At 35.5% G+C, this 26,977-nt stretch overlaps 2 protein-coding genes across 2 annotated transcripts; both read left to right on the forward strand.

Annotated features, from left to right (window-relative positions):
* The first annotated feature begins 21,317 nt into the window (after positions 1 to 21,317).
* On the forward strand, positions 21,318 to 24,413 carry LOC140883420 (FBD-associated F-box protein At5g38590-like). Its single transcript, XM_073289866.1, has 4 exons — positions 21,318 to 21,422; positions 21,676 to 23,024; positions 23,131 to 23,301; positions 24,019 to 24,413. Exons 2-4 carry the CDS (start codon positions 21,690 to 21,692, stop codon positions 24,184 to 24,186), a joined length of 1,674 nt encoding a protein of 557 aa, XP_073145967.1. The 5' UTR covers positions 21,318 to 21,422; positions 21,676 to 21,689; the 3' UTR covers positions 24,187 to 24,413.
* A 983-nt stretch (positions 24,414 to 25,396) lies between these two features.
* On the forward strand, positions 25,397 to 26,622 carry LOC140883661 (jacalin-related lectin 19-like). Its single transcript, XM_073290217.1, has 3 exons — positions 25,397 to 25,532; positions 25,625 to 25,846; positions 25,987 to 26,622. Exons 1-3 carry the CDS (start codon positions 25,530 to 25,532, stop codon positions 26,341 to 26,343), a joined length of 582 nt encoding a protein of 193 aa, XP_073146318.1. The 5' UTR covers positions 25,397 to 25,529; the 3' UTR covers positions 26,344 to 26,622.
* The last annotated feature ends 355 nt before the right edge of the window (positions 26,623 to 26,977 follow it).

The raw sequence follows: 26,977 nt of genomic DNA on the forward strand, positions 1-26,977 counted from the left end.
GTCAGCTGGTGCTTCCTTCGGAGGTGCTTTCTCTAACACGTAGAGCATTTTCTCCGAAGTTAAGACAATCTTCAACTTCCGGAACCATTCCGTATAGTTGGCGCCAGTCAGCTTGTTTTGTTCGAGGATCGAGAATAAAGGATTTCGCGAATTCATTGTATGAAATACTGAAAAGGAAAAACAGACATATATCAATGATTGTTTAACAATTTACTAAGACATAAAATAGGCGAATTTAATTTTATGAATCTCACTCCCACTATTTTAACGATTTCACCACCCTCTAGTGAAAACGGGAAAGTTTTTCCTTAGTGAGAACATGGAGTCCAATTGACAAACTTATGGTCCCGAATAATATCAGCCAACCATAATTCTCAAAAGGTAGAGCCCAATTGCTTCCTAAGCAACCCCCATGTATTTACCTCATGTCCAATAAGGGCCCAATAATATGACGCCGTTTAAAGTGACATGTCAAGATGACCCATCAATATTAAGTTGTGATGGACGGTCGCCATGTGGATCCCCCAATAATATGAGCCGATCCCATGGGAGTTCCACCCAACTTACAACATTTGTCGATCCAATGTACAGCTTTCCGACGGACGGGCCCCCCCAATAATATGAGCCGGACCGTATCCGCGGGTAGCATCACATACATTGACCGTTGATGGAAGGTAGGAACATTTAAACAATATTTAAATTTCCTTTATTTATCTTGATATAAATTTTAAATCATATTTAAAATGAGGGATTTTATTTATAAAAATATTTGTCTCATCATATTTAATTTATTGCATGCATTGCCGGATTCACGCAATTTATGTCTAAACATGCATACAATCATAATATCACATATTATATATAGGATGATCGATTCCATTTCTAATTGACCCGTGGTTGCCAATCACGGGTCTTAGTCCAATCCTAGGTAATATGCAGTATGCAAATGCAATCCTATTACATATGCTTCCAATTTACATTTCTTCAGTCTTCATTGTCTGCTGGGCCCACCATCTTCAAATCTTGATCTCCCACTAAATCTAATGTATTTACAATAAATAACAATGACAAGTAGGGGATACATTTTTAGGGGGTGGGAACGGGCTATAAACCAAGCCCACTTTTATTACATATGACATTCATATCGGGCCATAAACCAGGCCCATTAATAAAACCAACAACAATAAAGACAAAATGTAAATTCCTAACATACACCTACAAAATTGGTCATGGCAATCGATCATCCTTATCCAATAACATTTAATTCAAAATTAATTTATTGGATAACATGCTGTGGCAATTCAAATTTAAACAAGATAAAATCATATTTTATATATAAAATCACATTTCACATATAAAATCATATTTTATCTCCATATCAAATAAAATCATATTTTATCTATAAAATCCAATTTTACAAATAAAATCATATTTTATCTAATATATCATAAGATCATATCTTATCATCAATTGTACCAAAATAATTGATTTCAAAATTCAATTTACGGATAAAATATTAAAATTTTCCAAAAATTCAAATTTATCCAAAATCAATTTTAAAATTTACGGACTCGAACAATTCGATCCGAAATCTCGTGAACCAATCAAAAACAATTTTTGACCGGACCAAAAATAAAATTTTAAATATTAAAATTAATAAAAATATAATTTTTCCCGCGGGCCGCCCGGGACACTCCCGGCCGGCCCGCACCCGGGGCGCGGGCCGGGGCAGCCCGGCTGCCCCCTTAGGGCAGCAACGTTTGCTGCCCTGGCGGCGCCTGGCGCCGCCGCTGGGCGGCGCCGTGCGTCGCCCTGGGCGGCGCCGAGCGCCGCCCCTGGGCGGCGCTGTGCGCCGCCCTGGGCAGCGCCGAGCGCTGCCCTGCGCAGAGCCCAGCGCTGCGCTGGGCAGCGCACAGCGCTGCCCTGGGCAGCGCCGTGCGCCGCCCTGGGCGGCGACGGTCGCCGCCCTGGGCGGCGCCGTGCGCCCCCTTTGGGCGGCGCCGTGCGCCGCCCCTGGGGGCAGCGACCATCGCTGCCCCCTCCGGGCAGCGATCCAATCGCTGCCCGGGTTTCGCCCCCCGAAAAAAAAAATTTTTTTATTAAAAATATTTATTTTGTTTCAAAAACCGAGACTCAAAAATTTTGTACAATTGATTAATTCAATCGATTGATCTGAGCAACCTGGCTCTGATACCACTGTTGGAAAACTGGCGAGTTCCCAGACCAATTACGATTGATACCCGGTGCAGCGGAAGTTTAAAAATTTTCTCATGGAACGATTCCATGGTGTGGGTATCAACCATACAACGATTGAATTATTGTGTGTGTAAAATTTAAATAACAATTAAATAAATTTTACCTCAAATCTCGCAACGAGATTAATGGACACCAACAGAACAATTCTGCTCTTGTTGTCTCTCCCTGGAACCGATGAACGCCTTCAATCAGGTCCACGAACAGAGGTTTAATCCCTCTGATAGATTGCACTAGAAAATCTATCAGAAGTTTTCTGCGAAGAGAATACACGAATTTGATTCGTTATTCCTTACTGCGATTCAAAATCACAGACCGGAATTTTCTCGGGCAGAGCAGGAAGGGGACGGCCGAAAATTCTTTGAGAGAGAGGGTAGGGTTTTCGAAAATTGCTCTCAAAAATAATGACCTGTTGTTGTTTAATTTCTGTACTGAAATAACTTATTTATAATGCAGGCCACTAACACCTTAGGGCCCATTAGTCATAAGCTGGGGCCCGACAAGCAAAGCCCGCTCGTTCAGAAATTAATATAAAATTCATCGTGACTCCGATTGATGAACTGATTTCACCAATGTGCACAGAAACCATTTCTGCACATTTTAAAGTCAAAATAAATTTTCCTGAATCCGAATTCAGTGGTTTCCAAAAATGTACATCCCTATGTCATTTTAGGAAATCCTACTCCCTTACTCTTAAGAAGTCCAACTTCTTTATTCATTAAATTTAACTCTTTAAATTTAACTATCTCAACGGGGATTAAAACTCCATTACACTGTGTGACCCTCAATGGTTCAGGGATACAGCTAGCCGTGGGCTCACAACTCCTTGTGACTCGGAACAACACTTTCCGACTTGCCCAACGAATCATGGTAAAGCGCCTAGCAACATCGCCCCATGATTCCCTAGGTATCACTGATAGTGCCTACAAGAACCAGTAGATTTTGGTTAGCGTACAGTACGGTCCCTTCATCCATATATCCCGATCGAATCAACAACCATTGGTATATCGAGAGTCGCTCAAGATTCGATAACTATGCAATACATCTTGAAGATCAAATTAGTGACATCGCATGTGCTACTAAGAAACCATTTCTTAAATCACATCAAGTACTCTGGCCAGAGATTTGTCACACTAATATCTCCTCAGATCGCATAGGATATCCACACTCGCAAGTATGTGGTGAATCCTTGACAACAATGCATTGACTCCTATATGTGTCGTAATGTACCCAATCTCGACACCTGATGACCCCCATAGAGTCGGTAAACGAGTCAAAGCACAGCACTAGCATATAGAGTCTCCATGATGTTTCAAGTCGTAAGGACTAATGGTGTACAACCAAAACCGCGGACTTTATCCACTCGATAAGTGATAACCACTTGGAAAGTCCGGATAGGGTAGTTCGACTATTCATCCTATGAATATCCATTTGCATGCTTCGAACATCTCCATGTTCCCTACCAATGAAACGTGGTACTCCGCATCGCAAATGCTAGTCTCAAACTCGAGCGATCCTTATCCTTATTATCGGACGGCTCAATCGACTAGGAACGGTTTTAGAATATACAGTGACTATAAGATGTATTTCATGATAGACATCTCCATGTTCTACCACATCTTACATACACTATAGTATATTCAAGGTCTTTATCAAAACAACAATAGTATATCATAATACAACAATATGAAGTAATATAAAGTCATTGCCATAAAAGTGTAAATAATATTAAACAAAAGATTGTTTATACAAAGAGTCAACAAAGCCCATAGCCACACAGTTGGCTCACTGGGCACCCACTCTTACAACACACACGTTTATATTCGACTGAAGGTGTATCATTGAAAATCGAGAGTATGTATGAACTTGTTTTTGTGTGGAAAAACTTCTCTGGGGATATGTTATGCATGATTCGTCCTTGCTTATGTTTTTGTTATGTTTTCATTTTATTTTTGCATGGCTTGCTCGAGGGCGAGCAAGGATTAAGTGTGGAAAAATTTGATAGTTGTGTTTGTGTTGCATATTTTAACATCATTCTGTTGTTGTTTTGCATGCATTTGTGTGTTTTAATTTAGTATTTTGCTCGTATTTCATTTATCGTGTCTTCATTACATGTTTCCCTGTTTATTTTGTAGGAAGTGGCGTTTTGAAAAACATTTGGACAGAACTTTCATAGCCCGATCCGTCAAACTCTACCGATCGAGCGAGGGAGTTGAAGCAAGGAAGAATTGAAGACAGAAGTTTGGCCGCTCGATCCGCCAACTTCAACTGATCGAGCGGCCAGAAGAAGAAAAGTTGATTTCGGAGACAGAGAATTTTTCGCTCGATCCGTCAAACTTTACGGATCGAGCGATACGGGTTGTTCGAGAGGGAATTTTTTTTTTGGAAAATCTTTTATTTAGGACTCTAGTCTATTATTAAGTCCTTATTCAGTTTTGTTAAGATTATTATCAGACTTTTGGGAGGTACTTTTGGGAGATAGAACACCAAGTATTCCTTGGCGGCGACGTTTTTATTCCATCTTTTCTTAAGATTTCTCTCTTCTTTTGATTTTTCTTTCATTTTTCATGAATCGTTGTGGCTAGTTTCTAGAACTTGGTTGAGAAAGGAAAGCCCTTGATTTTGTTTGTTTGTGAGATTCGAATTTTCAGTGTTTAATTATTATTGAGTATCAAAATTTGTTATGATTTATTTCATGCTTGTATGTGAGATTTTTGGATTGATTACCCTAGGATTTTGCTATACAATCTACTGCTAAATTATAATTCAAATCCTTAATTGTTTGAATCAACTAATTTGCAAAGCAACTACGATTGATATTTTCCACTTGTGAATTTATTAAATTGTAGGAACATCTCTTGACTAGATTAAATACATCCGCTTGTGTATGTGTTGTCTAGATTCATCAGTTTCACTAGTTTGCATGCTGTCGTGGATTTAAATCTAATCTCTTGTATTGGGTTAATTCATTGGTAAGGGTTAATTTAAAACGCTTAGGTCTAGTTAATTAAAATTAAGGTGAAACAGAAATTTAATTTTCAATCATGAATATTTGATAGAATCAGTTATTTTTAGGAAATCAATGATCGAGTCAATAATTTCAAGGGTGTAGTCGACCGATACCAAAACTTGTTTCTAATTGATTTCTTCGTTTTAATTTAATCTTGCATGATAGTTAATAGAATTTTATTTTTAATTGCTGCTACTTTTTAGTAGTTAATTTCAATCTCAAAAACCCCTTTATTTTATTTTATAACACACTAAATTTCATTTTTCTCGTGGGAACGATTCCTACTCTCATTACTGCATGTTTTGTTTATCTGATTTGAGTTGGATAATTTGGGCGTAACACGACTTAGCGCTACCACTATACCTTGATATTACTTGAAGAGGAGTTGCTCAGCCCCGAGGTTTTTGTGGATGGATGCCAAGAATTTGGGTCCGGATATTCCACTTATTTCTTATGGTATGGAAGTACCTCCTGATGTGACGGCCCAGTGTGCTACATATCATGACATCATTTGTTGAGAAAGAGTTTTCTACCATGATAGGTTTTCGGTACCCGTTCATTTGCATTTAGCATTTATAACATGTTTATGCTCATACTTTCGTAGTGAGCATTGTTAGCTCACGTTCTCGGTTTTGGTTCTTGACACCACATTTTACGGGACAAGACTTAGGTTGGATGGACCGGGAGGTAGCGGTTGTTGAGTAGCAGCAGGGTGGATTGTACTGTACCAGGTTTTCCTTTGTGAAGTTTATCAGTATCTTTGATTAATGGGTTGTATAACATTAATCAGTATTTGTTTGGGACCGGTTGTATTCATGCCTGTAGTTTATAGTTGAATTAATTAAGTTTCCGCTGGTTTATTTGATTATCTGTTTTTAAGTTATTTTGCATGCTTAAAGCTTTGATTACATAGTGATTTCGAGATGGGTCACTACAGTAAGTATCTTTTGAGACGGTCACACAGATTTTAATTTGTGAATCGTGTCAACTGTCAACTCTACTCATATTTATGATAAGTATTTGGCATAAAAAATAATTCTTTTTCATGGGTGAGCCAAATAAAATCCGTCTCATGAAATTAAATCGTAAGATCCTCTCACATGAGTTGTTGTGCTTGACTTTTATAGAGATTATAAAGTCAAGATTAAGTACCACGTGGCTTTCTAAAACTTCATGATATTTTTTTTAGGCGTCACTAGATTTTCATAGAGTTTAGAAGTTCATCAAAATATTTGAGTTCAATCAAAGATAATTCTTAACATTTTTATTATTGTCTCTATGCTTTTAACGTTTATATTTTAATGACTTTCAAGGAGTCATTTAAAATATATTGAAATTTTGATTATAGAGCTGTCAGATAAGCCGATCCGTCTCGCCTTGTCCCACAACAACCCACTACCTGTTTGGGTTGGCCTGTTTAGGCCCGACTCAAAACGGGCCACAAAAACCCTGCCTCGCCCGCCGCGGGTTACGGGCTAAGCGGGTCAACCCGCCAAATTTTTTTTTAAAATAAAAATAATACAAAAATCCAAAAAAACAACATTAGTATTTGAAATTAAAAAATATATATCAACAATGTTATACATAACAAATAATAAATGTCAATCAAACAAATAAATAAAATTTTGATGTCAACTATTATATTTTTTGTATAAAAAATCACATACTCAAATAATATGAATAAATATTTAATCATAAAAAATAATAATGTAAGATATTAATAACACACCAAATACTAGTTTTAAGTTTTTTAAAAAAATTATTTAAAAATAATTGTTTTTATGCTCATAATTAAAAAAGATAAAAATGTTATTTTTAAAAAAAACTTGCGAGTCAGCCTGCCCCATCCTTCCTCAACCTGTGGTTTTTGGGTTGATCCGTTTAGGCCCGCCTCCCAATGGGCCAGTAAAACCATAACCCAACCTGCTAATTTTTATGGTGGGAAAGGTTGATCCAACGGACCTGACCTGTTTTGACAACTTCGAAGTTTGAATACATCTAAACTTTTTAAGTGTCACGTGACTTTTTAAAACTTGATGAAAATTTAAGTGACCTGTTTTGACAGCTTCGAAGTTTGAATACATCTCCCACTTTGAAATTTGAATACACCTCATAATTATATTTTAAAGAAAAAAATCCCTAGAGTGACGGAAACACAAATTTTATTTCCTAAAATATATATTTTTTCCAAAAAAAAAATGTTTTTGCAATATTATTGTTATTTTAAGGGGGAATTTGTGATAAATCCCTAATAGCAAACTTGAATTTATCCTCAGTCCCCATTTCAGACATTATTTGTTCCCAATCCCTGAAAAAAGTCTGCTCTTTGTTTGAACTCCCTATTGTGGCCAATTTATCAAAATGTCCCTAAATAAAATGATTTACGAAAAAAAAAAAACATGATGGTTCCACTGTAATCGGTATTTTCCCTCTGTTCTTTTTCTTGATTCTCTTCTCCCGAACATTTCTCTCTCAATCTTAAACGTTTAATCCATCAACAAAAATGTCGCAGATCTGTGTTTACTCGGTTAATGTTGAAGATCTACATTGACGTGGGTTGAGGGAATTTCCCATCTTTGTGCTCAAACGAAAATTTTCACATATGTGCAGGTTAGTTTTTAGATTAGAAATCTTTTAAATTTTGAGCGAATAAATTATTGTCACAGCTTGATGTATGTCTTACAAATTTAAAATGTTGAATTGATGGAATTGTTTGAGCTTTTTTATGATTATAGAGGTGGTGTTGAATTTTTGGGCATCACGTTAGTTTAACAGATTAGCTTACTAATATCAATTTTCACGTATGTTGCTGGGAATGCAGTTCATTTCATGAGAATTTGTGATAGATTAGCTTATATTTCGTATTGTTCTCGATTATAATGTTTTAATTCTTAATTTTGGGGTTTTAGTTCTATAATCTTACATTTATACTGTGATTAAAATTATTAGAATTAAAATCTAGTATTATGAATTGAATTTGTTATTTTGTACTGTTTATGTGTAATATATGATGAAAGAATATATTATTGCTTTGATTTACTGTATTGAAGAGCATTCCCCTTTTGTAGTTTGAGAATGGAGTTTTACAGATTAGCTTACCAATATCAATTTTTACGTCTGTTGCTGGGAATGCAGTTCATTTCATGAGAATTTGTGATATATTAGCTTATATTTCGTATTAATCTCGATTATAATGTTTTAATTCTTAATTTTGGGGTTTTAGTTCTGTACTATTACATTTATACTGTGATTTAAACTATTTGAATTAAAATCTAGTATTCTGAATTTGTTATTTTGTACTGTTTGTGTGTAATATATGATGAAAAAATATATTATTGCTTCGATTTATTGTTTTGAAGAGCATTCCCCTTTTGTAGTTTGAGGATGGAATCTGGAAGTGGTCCTTGCAATCTTTCATTTTTGGGTTGCTGTAAATTCAAGAAGCAGTTGTTTGTCATCTCAATCTTTAGTGGTTGTAGCTTGATGGATGTTTTTGCTAGTCTGAGCAAAAAAATGTGCAGAAATATCTTTGGAATCCACTATGCTTCAATACGTAGCTCCACTGCATAAGATGCCTGTGTCTTTGAATGATGATGATGATGTCCTTAATATGATTCATCTTCATATGTGTGTAAAGCTTAAGACGATTGAATTGAGGGCAGAGAAAAGAAATGAACACTTCAACAACTTGAATGATGGGAGGTAAAATACATTTACTTATTATTAGACGTATTTTCATTCTCCTATTTTGATATGTTTAGTAACATGTTTAATAAAAAAAAATTAAAGGTTAAATATTGTAGATTGCTTTGTATAAATTATCAATTAGTTGTTTGAAACCAAGATTAATTTTTTAAAATTTAAAATTTGTTTTTGTGGTTATTGTTCTTTTTTATCTTATTAATTGTATATTAAACTGGTAAGAGTTGATGAGGAAGACACGCAGTCGAAGAGTGACAACAAGGTTGAACAGCCCCCTTGCGCCAATACTATAGATGTCTGGATTAATTGTATTCTGGTGTAGGACAAACATTCAAGGGTGCTGGTAAATTTAGGAATTATTTGAAAAACTTTTTTGTTGCCACAAGACGTTCATTTATGTATGTAAAAAATGACAGCGAGAAGGTTATTGTGATTTGTAGTGAAAAGAGCTGTGGTTGGAGAATTTATGCTTCGAAACATAAAAGAACAATATTTTTGTCATCAGAAAATGTAAACTGCAACATAATTGTGGTGAGAATAATCTACGTAGCAGAGGGCATCCTAGAGCCGATGCCTATTGGATAGCGAATGTTGTGAAAGAAAAATTGAGAGGAGAGCCCTCTTATCGTCCGTGTACAATGCAGATGGACTTGCAAAGAGATTTTGGGGTAGAGTTAGAATACCGCAAAGTGTGAAAGGGTAAAGAGTTGGCGATGCATGATATTCATGGCACAGATGAAGGATGCTATGATAGATTAAGATGGTATTGTGATGCTTTTAAAAAGACTAATCCTGGTAGTGTTGTAGAGTGTTGTTCATTTGTTTTCATGCATGTGTCGTCGGTTTTGTTAATGGTTGTAGGCCATTGATATTTTTGGATGGTACTCATATAAAGAATAAGTATAAAGAATACATCTTAGTTGTTGTGTCGAAAGATGCGAACGATGATCTTTTCACAATTGCTTATGCCATAGTAGATGCGAAGAATGATGCGAACTGGGATTGGTTTTGTTATCACTTGAGTTGTGTGCTCCTTTACTATCAATGCATTTCATTCGAAGAGTTCACATTTTTCTCGGACAAACATCCCAGTATCATCAAGGCAGTGAATCAAGTATTTGTTGGGAGTCACCATGCTTATTGTTTGAGACATTTAGTGGATAATTTCGTTAAGCAGGTAATTTCCAAATTACAAATACCTGAGCAATTTTACTTTAATTTTTTCATATTATCTTATCATTTTAAGCTCGATCTAAATTTTTATTAATCTTTATAGGTGTTGAGAAATTATCTCAGACATAACAAAAAACATTGGTCTTCGGTATTCAAGAAAGCTGCGTATGCTCCGTCTTTTCAAGAGTACGAGCAACATATAAACAATATATTAGAGTCAATGCCACTTGCCAGAGGGTTTATTGTAAATTTTGATCCACAGAGTTGGGCCAATGCATTGTTTGTTGGCAATAGATGGGGTGTTATAAATAACAATATAGCCTAGTGTTGGAATAGTTGGGTTAGGCCAGCTCGTCATCTGCCTATTGTTGCTATGGTTGATCACATACGCGTGCAGATAATGAAAATGATGCACCGACGACATGAATCAACTCTACGCATGACCAAGGAATTAATTCCAAGAAAATAAAAGTCTATTGTAAGCGCATATATGGAATACCGAACATTAAGAGTTCAGCGTTCGTTTGATTGGAAGTTTGAGGTTGTTGATGGTGAAAAGTCATTTGTCGTGGATTTAGTGGATATGACTTGTTCATGTAGAGTTTGGCAGATCAATAAGATTCCGTGCAAGCACGCCATTTCTGCCATTGAGGCGAAATCTATGTCTGTGTATGATTTTTGTGACAAGTATTTCAAGATCGAAGCGTATCGCGCTGCGTACAAAGGACATATTAATCATATCCCAACCTTTGACATCAGTGAGTCATGTGTTGCTGAATCCGATATAATCCAAGCTCCTTATGTGCGTAGTCAGCCCGGTCGCAGAAGGACGAAGAGAATACCATCGCAAGTTAATACACGTGTCTCAACATGTGGTCGTTGTCATGCAAGAGGATACAATAGAAGCAATTGCAAGGAACCAATAGAGTAGCTGTAATTGTTTAAAAATATGATGTTTCAATTATTTGTTATTAGCATAACTTTTTAACTGAAATTATTCAAAAATTATTCAGAAATTAATCTTGACTGTTAAAAAAATATGCAGGGGCAAGCGATTACTGGAAGCTGGTTCGAGCATGAAATTGCCCTCGAAAAGGCACACACGTTCGAGTGGAAGTATTGCTGGATTGCGCTTGGTTTGAGGCTTTTGTGGAACCATCTGTTGTCACATTTTAACTTGATCTGGGGTCGTAGTGTAGTTAAGTGTATTGTGTTGTCTTAAGTTATTCTGAAACCAACTCTGTTTGTGGTAGACAAATATGTAATGTTCGAATTTGATAAATGATCTTTGTCATTACTATTTCAGTGAACGATGTCTTCTCAGTTAACTAATCAAGTAAGTCATTGCTTTAAATTTTCAAATGGCAGGTACTAATTGTTATGTATACCGTACAACTTGTATTTAATTTGAAATAAAACTGAATAAATTTGGAACTTATTGTCTGATTATTACAATAAACAGAGCTAGAAGTAAAATTAGTACAAGAACAAAACATGTGCAACCAAAACAACAACATATTTCTACGATATGGTCGGGCCCTGGTGTTCTAGTAAATTGGTTGTCTAGCACATCAGAGAAAGAATGCTCCTTCTTCTTGTAATTGAACTGATCTGTTGAATCATGGATGGACGATGAGGCAGATTGTTGATTCATTGAATATGCGCAGCTCTATCTACCTTTCTTACTTGGGTCTGGTTTGAAATTTGATGATTTTTGGAGAGATTCACCGTGATAATCATCGTACCAAAAAAATATATTTTTATGTTGCAGCTCACGAAAACAAATATAATACAACTCTCCCGAGCGGGTCGAACGTGGTCCGGCTCTTCGTAAAATCATTTCTTCGAAACCACATAAACATTGTGGTGCAATCTTCATTTCCATTGTGCTCGATCTTGAAGAATGAAATTTTATTTTGAAAATCAAAACCCTAACCAAACGAGAAAGAAGAAGTGAATAGATAAAGTGTACCGACGGAGCTTAATAATGAGGGGTAGGTGGGAGTCAAAGTCTATTTTTATTATTTTTGTTTTATTGTGAGGGTCAAAAGCCACTTTCACTAGGAAAGTGTATACCTCATGGCCCACAATGTTTGTCCTACAATTGGAACACATTGTTCTCGATTGAATAATATTTATCTCATCCATGCGTACTAGTTGTGCTCGATCTCTCACTGACTTGTTCTTAAAGATGAGTGGAATTAGAGTAGATGATAGTCCTTAAAGACGAGAAAACATCATATTAAACAAGTTATGAGTTTGGATTTCGGATAATATACCCATATTATATACATTGGGTGGCAATGGACATCCACAAATGGTTCTCTCATTGGGTCATGATCAGTGTCTCTCTCCTACACCTTAGACATTGTAGAGCACAATACATTACAAGACAAACACTTGGGTGATGGTTCCACCAATCTCTAAGGATTGAACACTCCTCTCCACTTGTGTCATGCAGTGTATTATATGATTTTGGTGCATGTTAACATGGGCATTTCTTATTGTTCCTCATATCGAAAAGATTATTCTTCATAATTCTAAGATTGTTCTTAATACATGGCATTTTGATCCAAAGCCACTTTCACTAGGAAAGTGTATACCTCATGACCCACAATGTTTGTTCTACAATTGGAACACATTGTTCTCGATTGAATAATATTTATTCCATCCATGCGTACTAGTTGTGCTCGATCTCTCACTGACTTGTTCTTAAAGATGAGTGGAATTAGAGTAAATGATAGTCCTTAAAGACGATAAAACATCATATTAAACAAGTTATGAGTTTGGATTTCGGACAATATACCCATATTATATACATTGGGTGACAATGGACATCCACAAATGGTGCTCTCATTGGGTCATGATCAATGTCTCTCTCCTATACCTTAGACAATGTAGAGCACAATACATTACTAGACAAACACTTGGGTGATGGTTCCACCAATCTCTAAGAATTGAACACTCCTCTCCACTTGTGTCATGCAGTGTATTATATGATTTTGGTGCATGTTAACATGGGCATGTCTTATTGTTCCTCATATCGAAAAGCTTATTCTTCATAATTCTAAGATTGTTCTTAATACATGACATTTTGATCAAAAGACACTTTCACTAGGAAAGTGTATACCTCATGTCCCACAATGTTTGTCCTACAATTGGAACACATTGTTCTCGATTGAATAATATTTATTCCATCCATGTGTACTAGTTGTGCTCGATCTCTCACTGGCTTGTTCTTAAATATGAGTGGAATTAGAGTAAATGATAGTCCTTAAAGACAAGAAAACATCATATTAAACAAGTTATGAGTTTGGATTTTGGACAATATACCATATTATATACATTGGGTGGCAATGGACATCCACAAATGGTGCTCTCCTTGGGTCATGATCAATGTCTCTCTCCTTCACTTGTGTCATGCAGCGAATGTACCATCTTGGAGTGGAATTATAAGGACAGGTCATCTTGTGCCGGATTTCGATAAGATTATTCCAAATTCATATTGGATTGTTCTACATAACTGGCATTTTGATCCAAAGACACTTCCACTAGGGGAGTGTGATACTCATGGTCCACAATGTTTGTCCCACAATCGGAACGCATTGTTCTCGATTAAGTGACATTTATCCCGTACCTGGTTACTAGTTGTGCTCGATCTCTCGGTCACCTGTTCCTAAATTTGATTGGAATTAGAGTAAATGATAGTCCTCAAATTGTTGTAGTAGATCAGAAAAAATAGTCATCATATTGTATTCTACCACTACATACATCTTACAAATTCAGTTCAAGTTCATGAATCGCACCACGCAAGAGAGATTATTCCATTTATTAAGGAGATTATTCTTAATATGTGATAATATATTCCAGAATTAAATTGTACAAAATATGAGGCTACTCGAACTTGTTTCATCCCAAATAGAGTTTTACAAAATAATATAAATAGAGTTACGTACTATAGATATTTCCATCAATCACAAAACCTTACAAAGACAGTTATGTAGAATTGTTTTTGAGCAATCCCCTTTCATGAGATAAAATACTTGCAGCCAGTCGAGCACGATATGTGTCCATCTTTACTGTATTCTGATATTCCCACATCTCAGCCGAGTCACGGCCTAGACACTCTACCCACATGCATGCAAAAACACCACAATCAAGTGATTCACCTTGATGACGCATACGTTCTCTCAACACATTAGAGTCAGGTATGACGAAATTTGAATTATGGCGAACCCAACCAACCAGAAAACGTGCCTTCAAAAATAAAGATTATTAAAAAAAACATTCGTACAAATCACATGACATGACACAATAAAGACTCACCAAAGTTCTACACGCCCCTAAGCTGAAAGAATCGGGAAGTGAATTCCACATTTTGAATATCCCCTCTTTTGCGTGAAATACTAGCAGAAACCAATTTACTCTGCTATTAATTGGGAAAATGAGGTATTTGCATCTTTTGAACGTATCTCAGTTAATTTTCTGCAAACAAAACTTAGAGGCAGCTGAGAGTTTCGTAAAAAAGGAGTCGTAGTCATTGTTCTGGACTTTCATTTTTTTTTCCCACTCTTTCGAGGAGATTAAACACTTCTCTCTACGTTAGACAAAACAAAATAACATTAAAAACCATAAACGAACTCAAATGTATACTAACTCACCGATGTCGCTTTTATATTTCTACTAACATGCACCAAAGTGTCCATGCAAAATATTTTATTTCCTTTATCCATGCTGTATTTTTCCATCATGCGCATTTGAACATTGATAATTTCATTGCTAACAAGCTTACCAAACAAGAAACCACATAACACGAACCCTGACATATGGACAATTTCATCTTGCCAAACATCGACACTACAAAAATAAATGAATTCTATTGTATTAAAAATGATTCTAAAAAAAGTTATAAACAAATAGATAGAGCTTTCAGTGAGAAAATTCATACGTGATGTCATCCCTAGAAAGATAATCCGTCAACAACTTTTTCTTTTCGGCAATGGATTCTTCATGTCCACAAAAATCTGTTCTACCTTGATACTGACTAGTCTACTGTTTACTCAAATCATTATTTTGTTCAAGCTCAACATCAATTATTTTTCCTCCCTACGGAAGAATACACAAACATGGTCAACATCAGTAACACGAAGTAAAATATAGGACCTCAAAATCAATTAACCAAGGTTAAAGTTGGTTTCAAGAAAAGTCAAACCTTTTTCCTGCCCTTCCTCTTCAGTGTGGTACTGGGTGGAGTCACAAAGAATGATGGCTTTCTTTTCTTCACCCGATCACCCCTCGTTCGGACATTATCGACGATGTAAGATGGGAAATTAGTGTTTTTCGCAACCTTCTTCGAATTATCATCACTCTCGTCAACCCCCCACTTTTTTCAGATGTATAGTCACCAGTATCCCTTTCCAACACATTGGTTAACGCAGTTGTTGAAATATAAATCTCAGAAACATTATTTTCCTTAACGACTTTTGATACAAGATTATCCAACATTTGATCAATCTCAATCAGATCCTCAGTACAAGAATTCTGTCCATCGGCTTCGGTACTTTTTGTTCCCAATGGACCACTTTCTGCATTTTTTTCACCCTCAGGCTCAGCACCAACAACACTTTTTCCATTTCCAATACCCAATCCATCGTCACATGCATCTTCATCTATCTTCAATTCACCAATATCTGGAACATTGGTCTTATCCAATTCACCAACAACACTTTTTCCCTTCACCGAGTAATCAACACAATTCTTGACTGGCACATCAACAAAATCATATAAATTACCCCCTAGGTCATGACTCACACTCAAATCCTCTTCCTCATCGGTTTCATTCATTCCATCAGCAGCGTCATCAACACTCAGATCATTATCAACCACAATGTCCTTGCCTTTGCGATTTCGAGCAAATTCTTTCTCAAAAACCAGATTTTCTTTCAAATCAACCAGCTTCCTCTTAGCGCCAACTCTCTCACGTTTCAACTGCGCACAAATTCTTTTCAACATTTTAATCTCTGCAATTTGTTTATTCACAGTTTTTTCTAGTTCACAATTATCTCTCCTGCCTACTTGTTCCTTTGAAACCGGCAGCAACAACTACAACAACAAATAAAATAATGAAGGAAAGGGATGAATCGACAAAACCTGATCCAAAAACAAATATATATAATGCAAAGATCTAGCATTCGAAATATAATTAGTAAAATAGAAGATACCTTGGTTGACGATATGGCATCAAAAGCCACTTCAGCTTTCACAGCATCCAACTGGATCTTGCTTTTTCTGAAACGAAACAGGCGGGGGTAGATATGAACACCACGCGGAACAGCTAATGACGACACTCTTTCATAGAACCAAGCCTAAGCAAAAAATCATATAAGTAAACAAATTCAACAAATTAATAGCACAATAACTCAGATAATTATATACTCACCATCAATCCAGCCGTGAAACCATCCAAATACAGTTTACTCGCTTGATTGTTTAATTCTCGATATAAAAACCGATATGCAGCATCTCCTCATCCAAACTCAAAAAAGTGATCATTTCATCAATATAGGTAAAGATAAAAGCAGGTGTAATGTAATTACCAGTCGAGAATATTACAAAACTAAATATGAACAAAATGAACATTCTAACAAAGTCATCAATGTCAGCTTCGACATTACTACTCGCAAGTGAAACAAGATTCTTTTTTATAACGATCCTATGAGTGTTGCTTATTTTCCCTCCGAAGTGCCGAGACAGGAAGCTTGATTCAAGCTTGAGGTCCAGATGAACTTGTTGACCTCTCTGATGAAAACCAAGCACAATTGAGAAGTCTCTTGATGTGAAAGGAATGGAAATATCACCACCAACAACGAACGAGCGTGAAGGACTATCAAATCTTTTAAACAGATAGTCTACCATGCCACTACTCACAGGTAGAACAGGCATGTCTATCCATTTACCGAATGAAGTTTCTTTTATTCTGCTTATTTGTTCATTTCCTATGACCACCTTCAACTCCTCCATTATTTTTTTACAATAGGCGGGGGAACATCGAGTAAATATAACTTGCCATTTTTGATCGACTCAAAATCATCACATATTTCCTCTTCATCAGCCATTTCTAATATTTAAAAATCATTAAAAAAATTTCATTATAAAAATAACAGAATGGAATATTGCATGGAAAAGAACAAAAACTTCAAATTTGGGAACAATTGGGTACTTCTATACAGAAATTTATCAATTTTCTTCAACAATATAACATTATTGAATATATATTCAATAAATCAAAAACATCACAACAACATAACAATATAACATTCATTTACCAAGATATACTTAAAAAATAATTTCAAGAACAAAGCCCTAAAAATTGGGGATAAATAATTTAAACTGAGGAACTGTCAAAATTAAATACGAAAATTATGAATAATGATGTGAATGTTTCGACAAATATATGCAAACAAGAACGATAGCAAGACATTTGAGCCACAAAACCCTCAAAATAATGGAAACACAGAAATTTTAAAAATTCATACAATGAGGACCAAAATTATTCCTCTAAACGAACAATTTTCTCAGTTACTCGAGACGAATCATATATAGCGGCCGATTTAAAGAATTTAAAACAGGGTTCACCTATTTTTGATTTCTTCGACTTCTTCACAGTGCTAGATTTCTTTTCCTTCCGGACTCTACAAGCTCCTTCAACTGACTTATCTTTTGAATGTATGCTTCGTCTAGTCAACGGTGCCATTTTCTGAGCTCAAAACCTTGTCGCAAAAGATCACTGCTTTCCTACAAGAAGAATCGGTTGGGTGAGGGAGGAAAACTACCGATCGTCCATGTTTTGGTTTTTTCTTTATTTGAAAATTAAAGTGAGGGATAGTGTTGGGTGTTTAAATCATTTTAGAGGCATTTTTTGTAAACTGACCCAAATAGGGAGTTGTAACAAACAACAGGCTTATGTCAGGGATTTAAAACAAAGAATTACTGACTTGGGGACTGAGGAGAAATTCATGTTTACTATTAGGTTGTGCTTGGATGGAGGTAATTGGATTTGAGAGTGGATTTCAAATAAATGAATTTGAAAATCAATTGGTTTGAATCTTTTGTTTATTAAATCTCTTTCTTGGAATAACATAGAATTTGAAAGTGAAATTTTAAATCCATTGATTAGTTGCTTGGCTAATAAATTTAAGGATTTCAAATAATAGTTCTAATATATTATTTTTTAATTTTTTATATATTTTGAAATTAAAAATAATATTATGATTACAAAATAACCATGTTCAATTTAAAATAATATAATTTAATTATTTATTTTAATTGGGTTAAATACTATATTTACATAAATAAACTTTAAACAAAATATTTATGTGTTTCTAAAAAAAAAATTATATAACTTATTATAATATTAAACTTCATTTTCTTTTTTATCAAACTAGTAACATAAAAAAAATATTTTCCATGCAATAACTCTATAATAAAATCAAATTTTAATAACATATATTAATCAAAAAAAATTTATTAACACATCCAATATTCAAAAAATAATTTTTTAAAAATAATTCTATGATAAATATTGATAACACAATAACCATATCCAACTCAAAAGATTTCATATCTTTTTTTTTTTTTTGTAAACAGACAAGAATATCTATATAAATTAACATCTAACAAAGTATTGGAATTTAAATACGCAACCGCTGCTTGCAAAGCTTGGGGTTTCCAAGTATCTCCATCACATTTATTTCCTTGAGCCATTTGATCAATTAAAACTCGAGCCAAATGATTGTCCATGTCTCTATTCCATGAGATATAGTTTTTTGATAATTCGGATTGTTTTTTATGATATCCACCTACCAATTAAAGGGGACAAGAACTACATTTATGAGGCTGGACACACATTAAACACTTCATGCGTGAGAGAACAAAAAAGAATGCTTATGTTAGCTAATATACGAAAGCTAAAACAAAATCTCAGCAATTTTATTTCGCAAAAAACAATTGTCATTACTTTCTTGATCTGCTTTCATAGTTTCTTCCTTCAAAGGAGACCAATATCTAATAATCTTCATTGTCACATAGTCTATGTATCTACCATGATTCTAAAAAATTATTGACAATTTTTGTAGCAGCCAATCTACACTCAAACAGCTTATAATTTGTGAAAAACTTTGCGGTTGACTTTACTAATTAAACTGAATTAGAAACTATTATGAACAAATTCTTGACTCTCTTTTATAGATTACCAATTCTTGATTCAAACCAACTATTGATGACCATTCAACAAAGTCGATTATATACTTCAGACATAAAAATCATAGCTTAAGAGATGAAAAGTCAGCTGCATGCTATCCAAGAAATTACCTCAAGAATTTTCTCCTCTCGATGTATCACTAACACGAATGGATGGTTGAGTTTTCATAGAAAAGTCATCAAGCCCTTGAATATTTGATATTCCTCTTTTCATCTTACTAGTTATAAAAAAAATATTTATGCAATATAACAAAATATAAACCAATAATATGTCACAAACTGAAATCTTGAAACTACTAAGAAATATTTCAATAATCTTCAATTACCTTCAATTGTCCAGTCAAGTGTTTTGCCTCAATGGTTTAAACTATATAACAAATGATAAAACCATAACATTACTGAATTTTGCAAGTTAAGCATTTATAAATAATGTGAAAATTAATGGGATACTTGTTGAAACCGAGTACCGATCATTTATAGTAACCCCTCCAGCAACTCAACTTATATCCCAAAATTAAAAGCAGGAGTAGACAGTAGAGACTTCAGACAGCAAAACATTCGAAGTCCTTCAAGGATTGTTTCTTTGATGCGATCCTTAAATCGACAAGCAACAATAAGATATGAATAAAAATTATGAAAAAAAGCAGAGTGTTCATGTTGTATCAACTCTCCAACCAAAAAATTCAATATCAAACAAATGAGCTACGCAACAGAAAACTACAACACAGAAACAACCTCTTAACAAGTCATTCGAATATTTTATTGTTATCATTTTCGAAAGCAAGCAAAGAAAACTTGAATACATGATTCTCCTAACAACACTACCATAGACAATCAGATTTTAAACGGATTTATTTAACTAAATAACCCTTGTTTGACCATGATTTGGAAATATAACCTTCTCAATTTTTTCCTTTGTTTTGTTTTTGCATTTCCTTTGTATTTGAAGGTCATTTTGCAAATTTTTTTTGAAGGAAGGTAATAAATCAAAAAATTTCGTTGACCAATGTCATTTTTCAAACTCTCTCGATTTTAAACTTGAATACATGAAATTGATTTAAAATGAAAATCACCCAAAAGCTTTCCTGGTGTTTTGTTGGAAAGTTTACTAATAAAAAAACAATTTAAGCGCTTGGAAAGGCCAACACATCAATCCAAATGCCCCGACATTTTCCCCTTTAGTTTTTCATAAACAAAGAAAATAAAAAAGCTTGTCTTTTATGGAAGTGTAATAATTTCTTGGGCTCTGTCACATGAAAAAATTAAACACATGCATCATTATCGGATGTAATTCCTTAATGTTTATATGGGCAAACAAATGGAACCAATTTCAACACTCATCCCCTTTCCACTGCCCCGACATCGCATGAAACAAAAACTTACATGGACGCGATTTTTTGAGAATCAACACCTTTTCTTCTTTTCTGGACGCGTTCTCACTCAAAACCAGTGCCTAAATCCCCTACCATGCCTGCATCTGAGGTGCGAGGCGCCGCGTGAAGATGATGAGAGGCGCCGCCGTGAAGAAGACGAGGCCGCCAGAAGAAGAAAGGAAAGAAGAGAACAAGCTGATAAAATTTCAAATCAACAGACGAAATAATGAATTCAAATCCGTTAATTTTTAGGGCATAAATCAATGGGCCAAATCCAACAGATTTAAAATATCAAATCTATGGGCTACCCAAACAGATGGAGTGGATTTGGGCTACGGATTTGAAATCCAAATTAACCCAAATCCACCCAACCAAGCAGGGCCTTAGGAATTTATAACAAATTTCCCGTTATTTTAATGGAAATATATTATAGCAAAAATTCAAATACAAAATTAAATAATATATTAATCTTTTATTTTAAAAAAAGAATAATTTATTAAATAAAACAAAATCATCGGTTCAATTGTCTCATAGGATCCGACCCAGTTGGCAACACAACTCGCTTATAAAAGCCATTCACATCACAGACTTGCTTCGCAAGAACCCTAATTTCTCATGATTTCCATTTTCCTTCTCCAAATTCTCTTCGAAAGGTACGCCGTTTTCTTTACGCATTGGAGTCCTGGCTTCATTTGTTTAATCATTTTTTGGGAATCGCATCTTTTCCTCGATTAGATTTTCGTGTTTTTTTTTTCTTGTTGGTGATATTGCATTGTTCTTTAATATATTGTGTGAATGCTTTCCGCATGATAGTTACGAGTTATTGGAAAGCGTTTTACTTCGTGATAGTTTTGTGTTTTTATTGACTAATGGCTTGGACTGATTGTCTGATTTTCTGGGGAATAGGGTTTGATTGAACAATGTTTTTGAAGAGGACTGCTTTACAAAAGCTTCTCAAGAGCCAGCATTCTACTAAGAAATCAAGAATTGTTGATGCAAATTTGAAGCTAAAGCCCTCGGGAGGGAAGCGAAAATTATATTGCAGGAGTGTCGAACTGAAAGAAGACAGAGCTAGGAAGAAAGGGAGGATGACTGAAAATAGTGGGCCTAAGGACAAACCTCCTGAAGTTGATCGGATATCGGAATTACCAGAACCCATTGTTCATCACATATTTGCGCACCTGCGATGCCCGAAAGATGTGGTGCGCACAAGCATTTGGTCAAAGAGGTGGAAAAGCATGTTCGATTCATACATGACATTTGATTTTGATGAGAGGTGCTTTGGTGCACGAGGGGGTGATCAGAAAAGAAAGTTCAAAAGTTATGTTGAGAAATCGATTGCGACAAAACTTGCACCTGCTCCTTGCATAGATAAGTTCAGGCTGTATGTTAGTAGTTTTAATCCGTTGGTACATAATATCAAAAATTGGATACGTCTTGCTGTGGAGAAAAATGTGAAGGTGCTTGAGATTCATGTAAATCCAAAGGCGGCACTGTATAATTTACCTTGTGATGTGCTAGCATCCAAGACAATAACTTCCTTGAAATTGTCAGGGTCACTTAAGCCTGGTTTAAGTTCTCTAGAGCTATGTAATTTGAGAGAACTATCGTTCAAAGGCCTTGCTGTTAGTAAACTTTTGATTGAGAAAGTTGGACAAAGCTGCCCATTGATCGAGGATTTGAGGCTGGTTGACTGCAAGGAATTGTTCTCTTTGTCTATTCCTTCACTTGCCAAGCTCCGGAGGATAGAGGTGCATGAGTGTCCCAGCCTCATTCGTATTGAAATCATGGCACCAAATCTTGAAACTTTTTGGTATCATGCAAAGAAGAATCAGTATTGCGGTATTGACTTTAAAGGGTGTGGGATTCTGAAGAATTTGACATTGAGGGACTGCAAAATGACGGATACTACTTTTCAGAGTTATATGTCCGAGTGTCCATTGATTGAGAGTTTGGTGCTCCAAGAATGCAGCAGAGTTAAAAGACTCACGATTTTGAGCGCAAACTTGAAGACTTTAGCCTTATCGAAGTGCACGAAAATGCAGGAAGTCAACATTGATGCCCCAAATCTTTACTCCTTCCAGTTTAGCGGCCATCAAATGCCTTTTTCTTCCATGAATGTTTCAGGAGTCTGTGAAATAAAGTTTTCCTTTGGTCATACCGTGAAAACACCTCTGATTATCGATGAGTGTAAAAAATTTTTGGGGAAGATTAGTCGATCTATGGGTTTCAAATTAGTAGCACATACCAAGCAGGTGCCGTATGAACCCTATGTTCTTGATTCATATTCGATGCCAAAGTTTTCTTACAACATTTGGCCATCTTATTAATTGCTTCATTCATTTCTATTGCTTTTTCTAGATTATGAAGATTTATGAAGATCTGAAAGAAGTCGAACTAGATGTAAATAGCTTCAGCAAGCTAGATTTGACTCTATCACAATCAACTGTGGTGAACCTTGTTGATAAGTGGTTATGTGAATCACATGGAAGGAGTCTTACTCTAATATCTCCTGGCAGTGAATTGGTGAAGGTAAGATAAATTCTGTTCGTGTATTTAAATTTGCCATGAAAAGTTTTGAAGCTAATCGAAGGCAAAGTATAGTTAGCTTTCTGTTTTTTTTATTTATAACTTTTACTAAACACCTTATTGAAGAAATGTTTATAGTAACTTGCAACATGTTATGCGAACTGCTCAATGAAAATGATGTGTGTCTAAATAAAATCTGCTATGGACTTCCAAATCGTACAAGCATTATGTCACACAATATCTAATATATCTAAAATGGGTGGATTAAGGAATTCAATAGATGGAGTGACTCTATACATTTGATAAGGAAAAATTTTATAATTTTATGAAAGCTGCATGGTAAATTGAATTTTTTTCCCTTTCCATTTGAGACGACTATCCCATCCACTGTCTTCAAATTATTACTGACATATAGAAAGCGGTACCTGTGGTGCCAAAAAGTTGACCATCTTGTGCATACCAGATTTCCTTTATACTTTTGTTTATCTAGATTTAGATTCTTCAGCATTCCTATGGGTGGACACAAGGTGAATAGGTCGATAGGCTCTTTCAGATGAAAAGGGTTCCATTCTCATTTTTTTTACTTTTGACGCGACAAATAAAATACTCCCCTCAACATCAAAGTCTCACATATGCCTTTTTAACTTTCTAGCTTATGTTTAATTGTGTACTCTCTCCTTTTCTTTTCCTTGTACTAAATTGAATTCAAATTAAATGCAGTTAATTCACACGATGATCATGAATCGAGAAGAAGATCCAAACTGCTGCAGTTTTTACTCGAAAAAATGTTGGCGACACTATCTAGCTGATGTTCAAATGATGGTCTCAACAAAATCCACAAGAAAGACATTTTTAGTTTTCAGATGGAAAGGACGTAGACTAGTGTGAATTGCATGAAAGCTGACTTTCAATTTTATTTTTTATTTTCTACTTCTTTTCAATTAGGTAACCAATCAACACAAGTAGTATGCTGCTTCTTTCGAAACCCTGGCAGTTATACTGAAAGCTGAAGGATGAATATGACTTTTTGGGAGGATACAGAGAGAACATTATGGTTATCAAACTATTGTCAATTGTTTCTATTATCAAGCTTAATATTAGAGAGTATCTACGTAATTTACCGTACCTTTGGTTATGAACTTTTATTCATACTTTATATGCGTTCATGTAGGTGGCCATGTATGTTCCACGTGATCAACTTACTATTAGCATAGAATATCACTTGTTATAGCGCAAGGTATAAATGTGATTAGGCTCGTCAATTTTGGTTAGGCTCGTCAAGCCTGTCCCCCCAAACCAAACCAATTTAAGTAGCTTAAGTTGAAATTTTGTCAACTCATTCAAAGGTGGCCCATTTGTGGGTTGCGGGCCTAGACAAGATGGGGCGGGCTCTGGTTGGCCCACGGCTGGAAGGGAATTTTTTTTAAAAAAAAAATTGTGCATTATGGATTTTGTGGTGATGTAGTATTTTTTTAAAGTGAAAATTAGTGAATTTTTTATATTAATTACTTAAAATAAAAAGTACAAGTGTGAGATCTTCTTAATTATTGATATTTTTTTTATACATATTTATATTATATTATTATTATTATTATTATTATTATTATTTATTTATGAAAATTGTAATTAATCATTAAAAATCTTTTATACTTGTTTATATTATTGGGTCAACTCTCCTTACCCACAACCCACGTTGGAAGGATTTTCAGCTGGTCTTCAATGAGTTGGTCGGTCTAACAACTCTAAACAATCGAATCGCATTGCAAATGAATTAGATTTAGGATTTATTGGATGTTGCTGTAGGAGTTTTTGTTCATTTCAGAAACCAAACGAGGATACGGGTGTGACGACGGTTGACTATTGGAACCTACATGTCCTAGGTTGGATTTATCTGTCTGGGACATGGACAAAAGATGTATACATACAAAATGGATGGATGTGGCCGGGTAATGCATGATAGATTCTCCCTTTTGAATTCTTTGTGGTGCATTAGATGCTTTTCCGATTCTGTAAGAACAAGATTCCAAGCATTTTGGCACTTTCGCCGCTGATTTTGATACCAGAATGATAAAGTGAAAAAGCAACATTTGTAGTTGAGGTAGTGGCATAAAGGGAATCAGATACCATAGCTGGAGTATAAATTTCTTCTTGTATATATATATATATATTAAGGTTATTTCCACCTTCAGAAAACCATCGTTTTTGGCAGCCATTGCTACTCCTCGGATAAAATGGTATAAAATTCTGCTATCTCTACCATTAATACTTGTACATATTTTAGTTGTGACCTATTCCCACTTGATCAGAGAAAAAATCTGGTTTGTAGGAAGGGGACAAGGACCGAACGAGTGAAAAGAAGACGATAGTTGTTGGGCTGTGGGGAGGTAATGGAGGGACAGATTGGGATGATGGAAGTTACAATGGAGTTAGGAAAATCACTGTGTTTTATGGTCGTTGCATCGACTCAATAACTGTGCTATATGACAAGAATGGTAAGCCTGTTTCAGCAGATAAGCATGGAGGTAGTGGGGGCAATAACTCTGCTGAGGTAAACTTGGTTAATTTCTTTCTTTTATCCTTTTGGATAAATTCTATTAATTTCACAGGCCCCTTTTGTGTTGCATGGCCGTGCCATCTTTTTTGCTTGTAAACCTTGTACTTGCCTTTAATTCACATATTGGGCCAAAGATCAAGTTGCAGTTTCCGGAGGAATTCTTGACATCCGTGAGCGGCCATTACTGTCCGGTGGTTCGCGGTGGCAGTCACGTTGTCCGGTCGCTCACATTTAAGAGTAACCGAAGAACATATGGACCTTTTGGAGTGGAAGAAGGGACCCCATTCTCTTTACCTATGGAAGGAGGGCAGATTGTTGGATTCAAAGGGAGGAGCGGTTGGTATGTTGATGCAATTGGTTTTCATATTTCGCGAACCAAAACGACCAAAATCATGCACAAGGTTCAGCAGAGGTTTAGAAAACTCACCAGCACTGTATCACTAGCTGGCCCTAGAGGTGGCGAAGAAACTAGATCCAAGTCTCTTGTGTAGAAGAAGCGTTTGATAATGCCTTCCTAGTCAAAAATTCCGAACAAGATAAATGGGGACTTTTAAGTTTGTATGATATGATATGCTCTTCCAACGATTTGAAATACACTTTTTCTAGTAGTTTGGATTTAAATTATGGCGAATCATTCGTGCATATTGGAATATGTTCTATATTATCTTTTGTATATTTTGTATTTTGTATTTTCTTTTATTCTTTTTAGGTTTCTAGTTCTATATAAACTCTTCTTGTATTCATTATTGGGAATATATCAAATAATATTATTCAATCAGTTTCTACATGGTATCAGAAGTCTCTGGCATACGCCAATAAACCATAATCCTACTATACCAAATCACCGCCGCCACCGCTTCTATGGCCGCCACTCCAGCCGCCGCCTCTGCTACTCTAATCTCCATCAATGTTGCTGCTCATGCGCCCTTGAAGCTCACCTCCTTCAATTTTCTCTCATGGCGTTTGCAGTTCACGACCCTCCTTACTGGTCATGATCTACTTGGATTTGTTGATGGTTCCCATCCCTGTCCAGCGAAATTCATCACGATTGCCACCACTCAAACGCTGAATCATGCGTACACCGCCTGGATCCGTCAGGATCAATTGATATTAAATATCCCAATT

Source organism: Henckelia pumila, chromosome 2, assembly GCF_033568475.1.
Source record: "Henckelia pumila isolate YLH828 chromosome 2, ASM3356847v2, whole genome shotgun sequence".
Classification (NCBI taxonomy): Eukaryota; Viridiplantae; Streptophyta; class Magnoliopsida; order Lamiales; family Gesneriaceae; genus Henckelia; species Henckelia pumila.

Coding starts and splice junctions, on each gene's coding strand:
- LOC140883661 (XM_073290217.1), top strand. Junction 25,847..25,986: donor GGGGCAATAACTCTGCTGAG/GTAAACTTGGTT, acceptor ATTGGGCCAAAG/ATCAAGTTGCAGTTTCCGGA.
- LOC140883420 (XM_073289866.1), top strand. CDS start 21,690: ATGTTTTTGAAGAGGACTGCTTTACAAAAGCTTCTCAAGAGCCAGCAT. Junction 23,025..23,130: donor TAGTAGCACATACCAAGCAG/GTGCCGTATGAA, acceptor TGCTTTTTCTAG/ATTATGAAGATTTATGAAGA. Junction 23,302..24,018: donor CTGGCAGTGAATTGGTGAAG/GTAAGATAAATT, acceptor AATTAAATGCAG/TTAATTCACACGATGATCAT.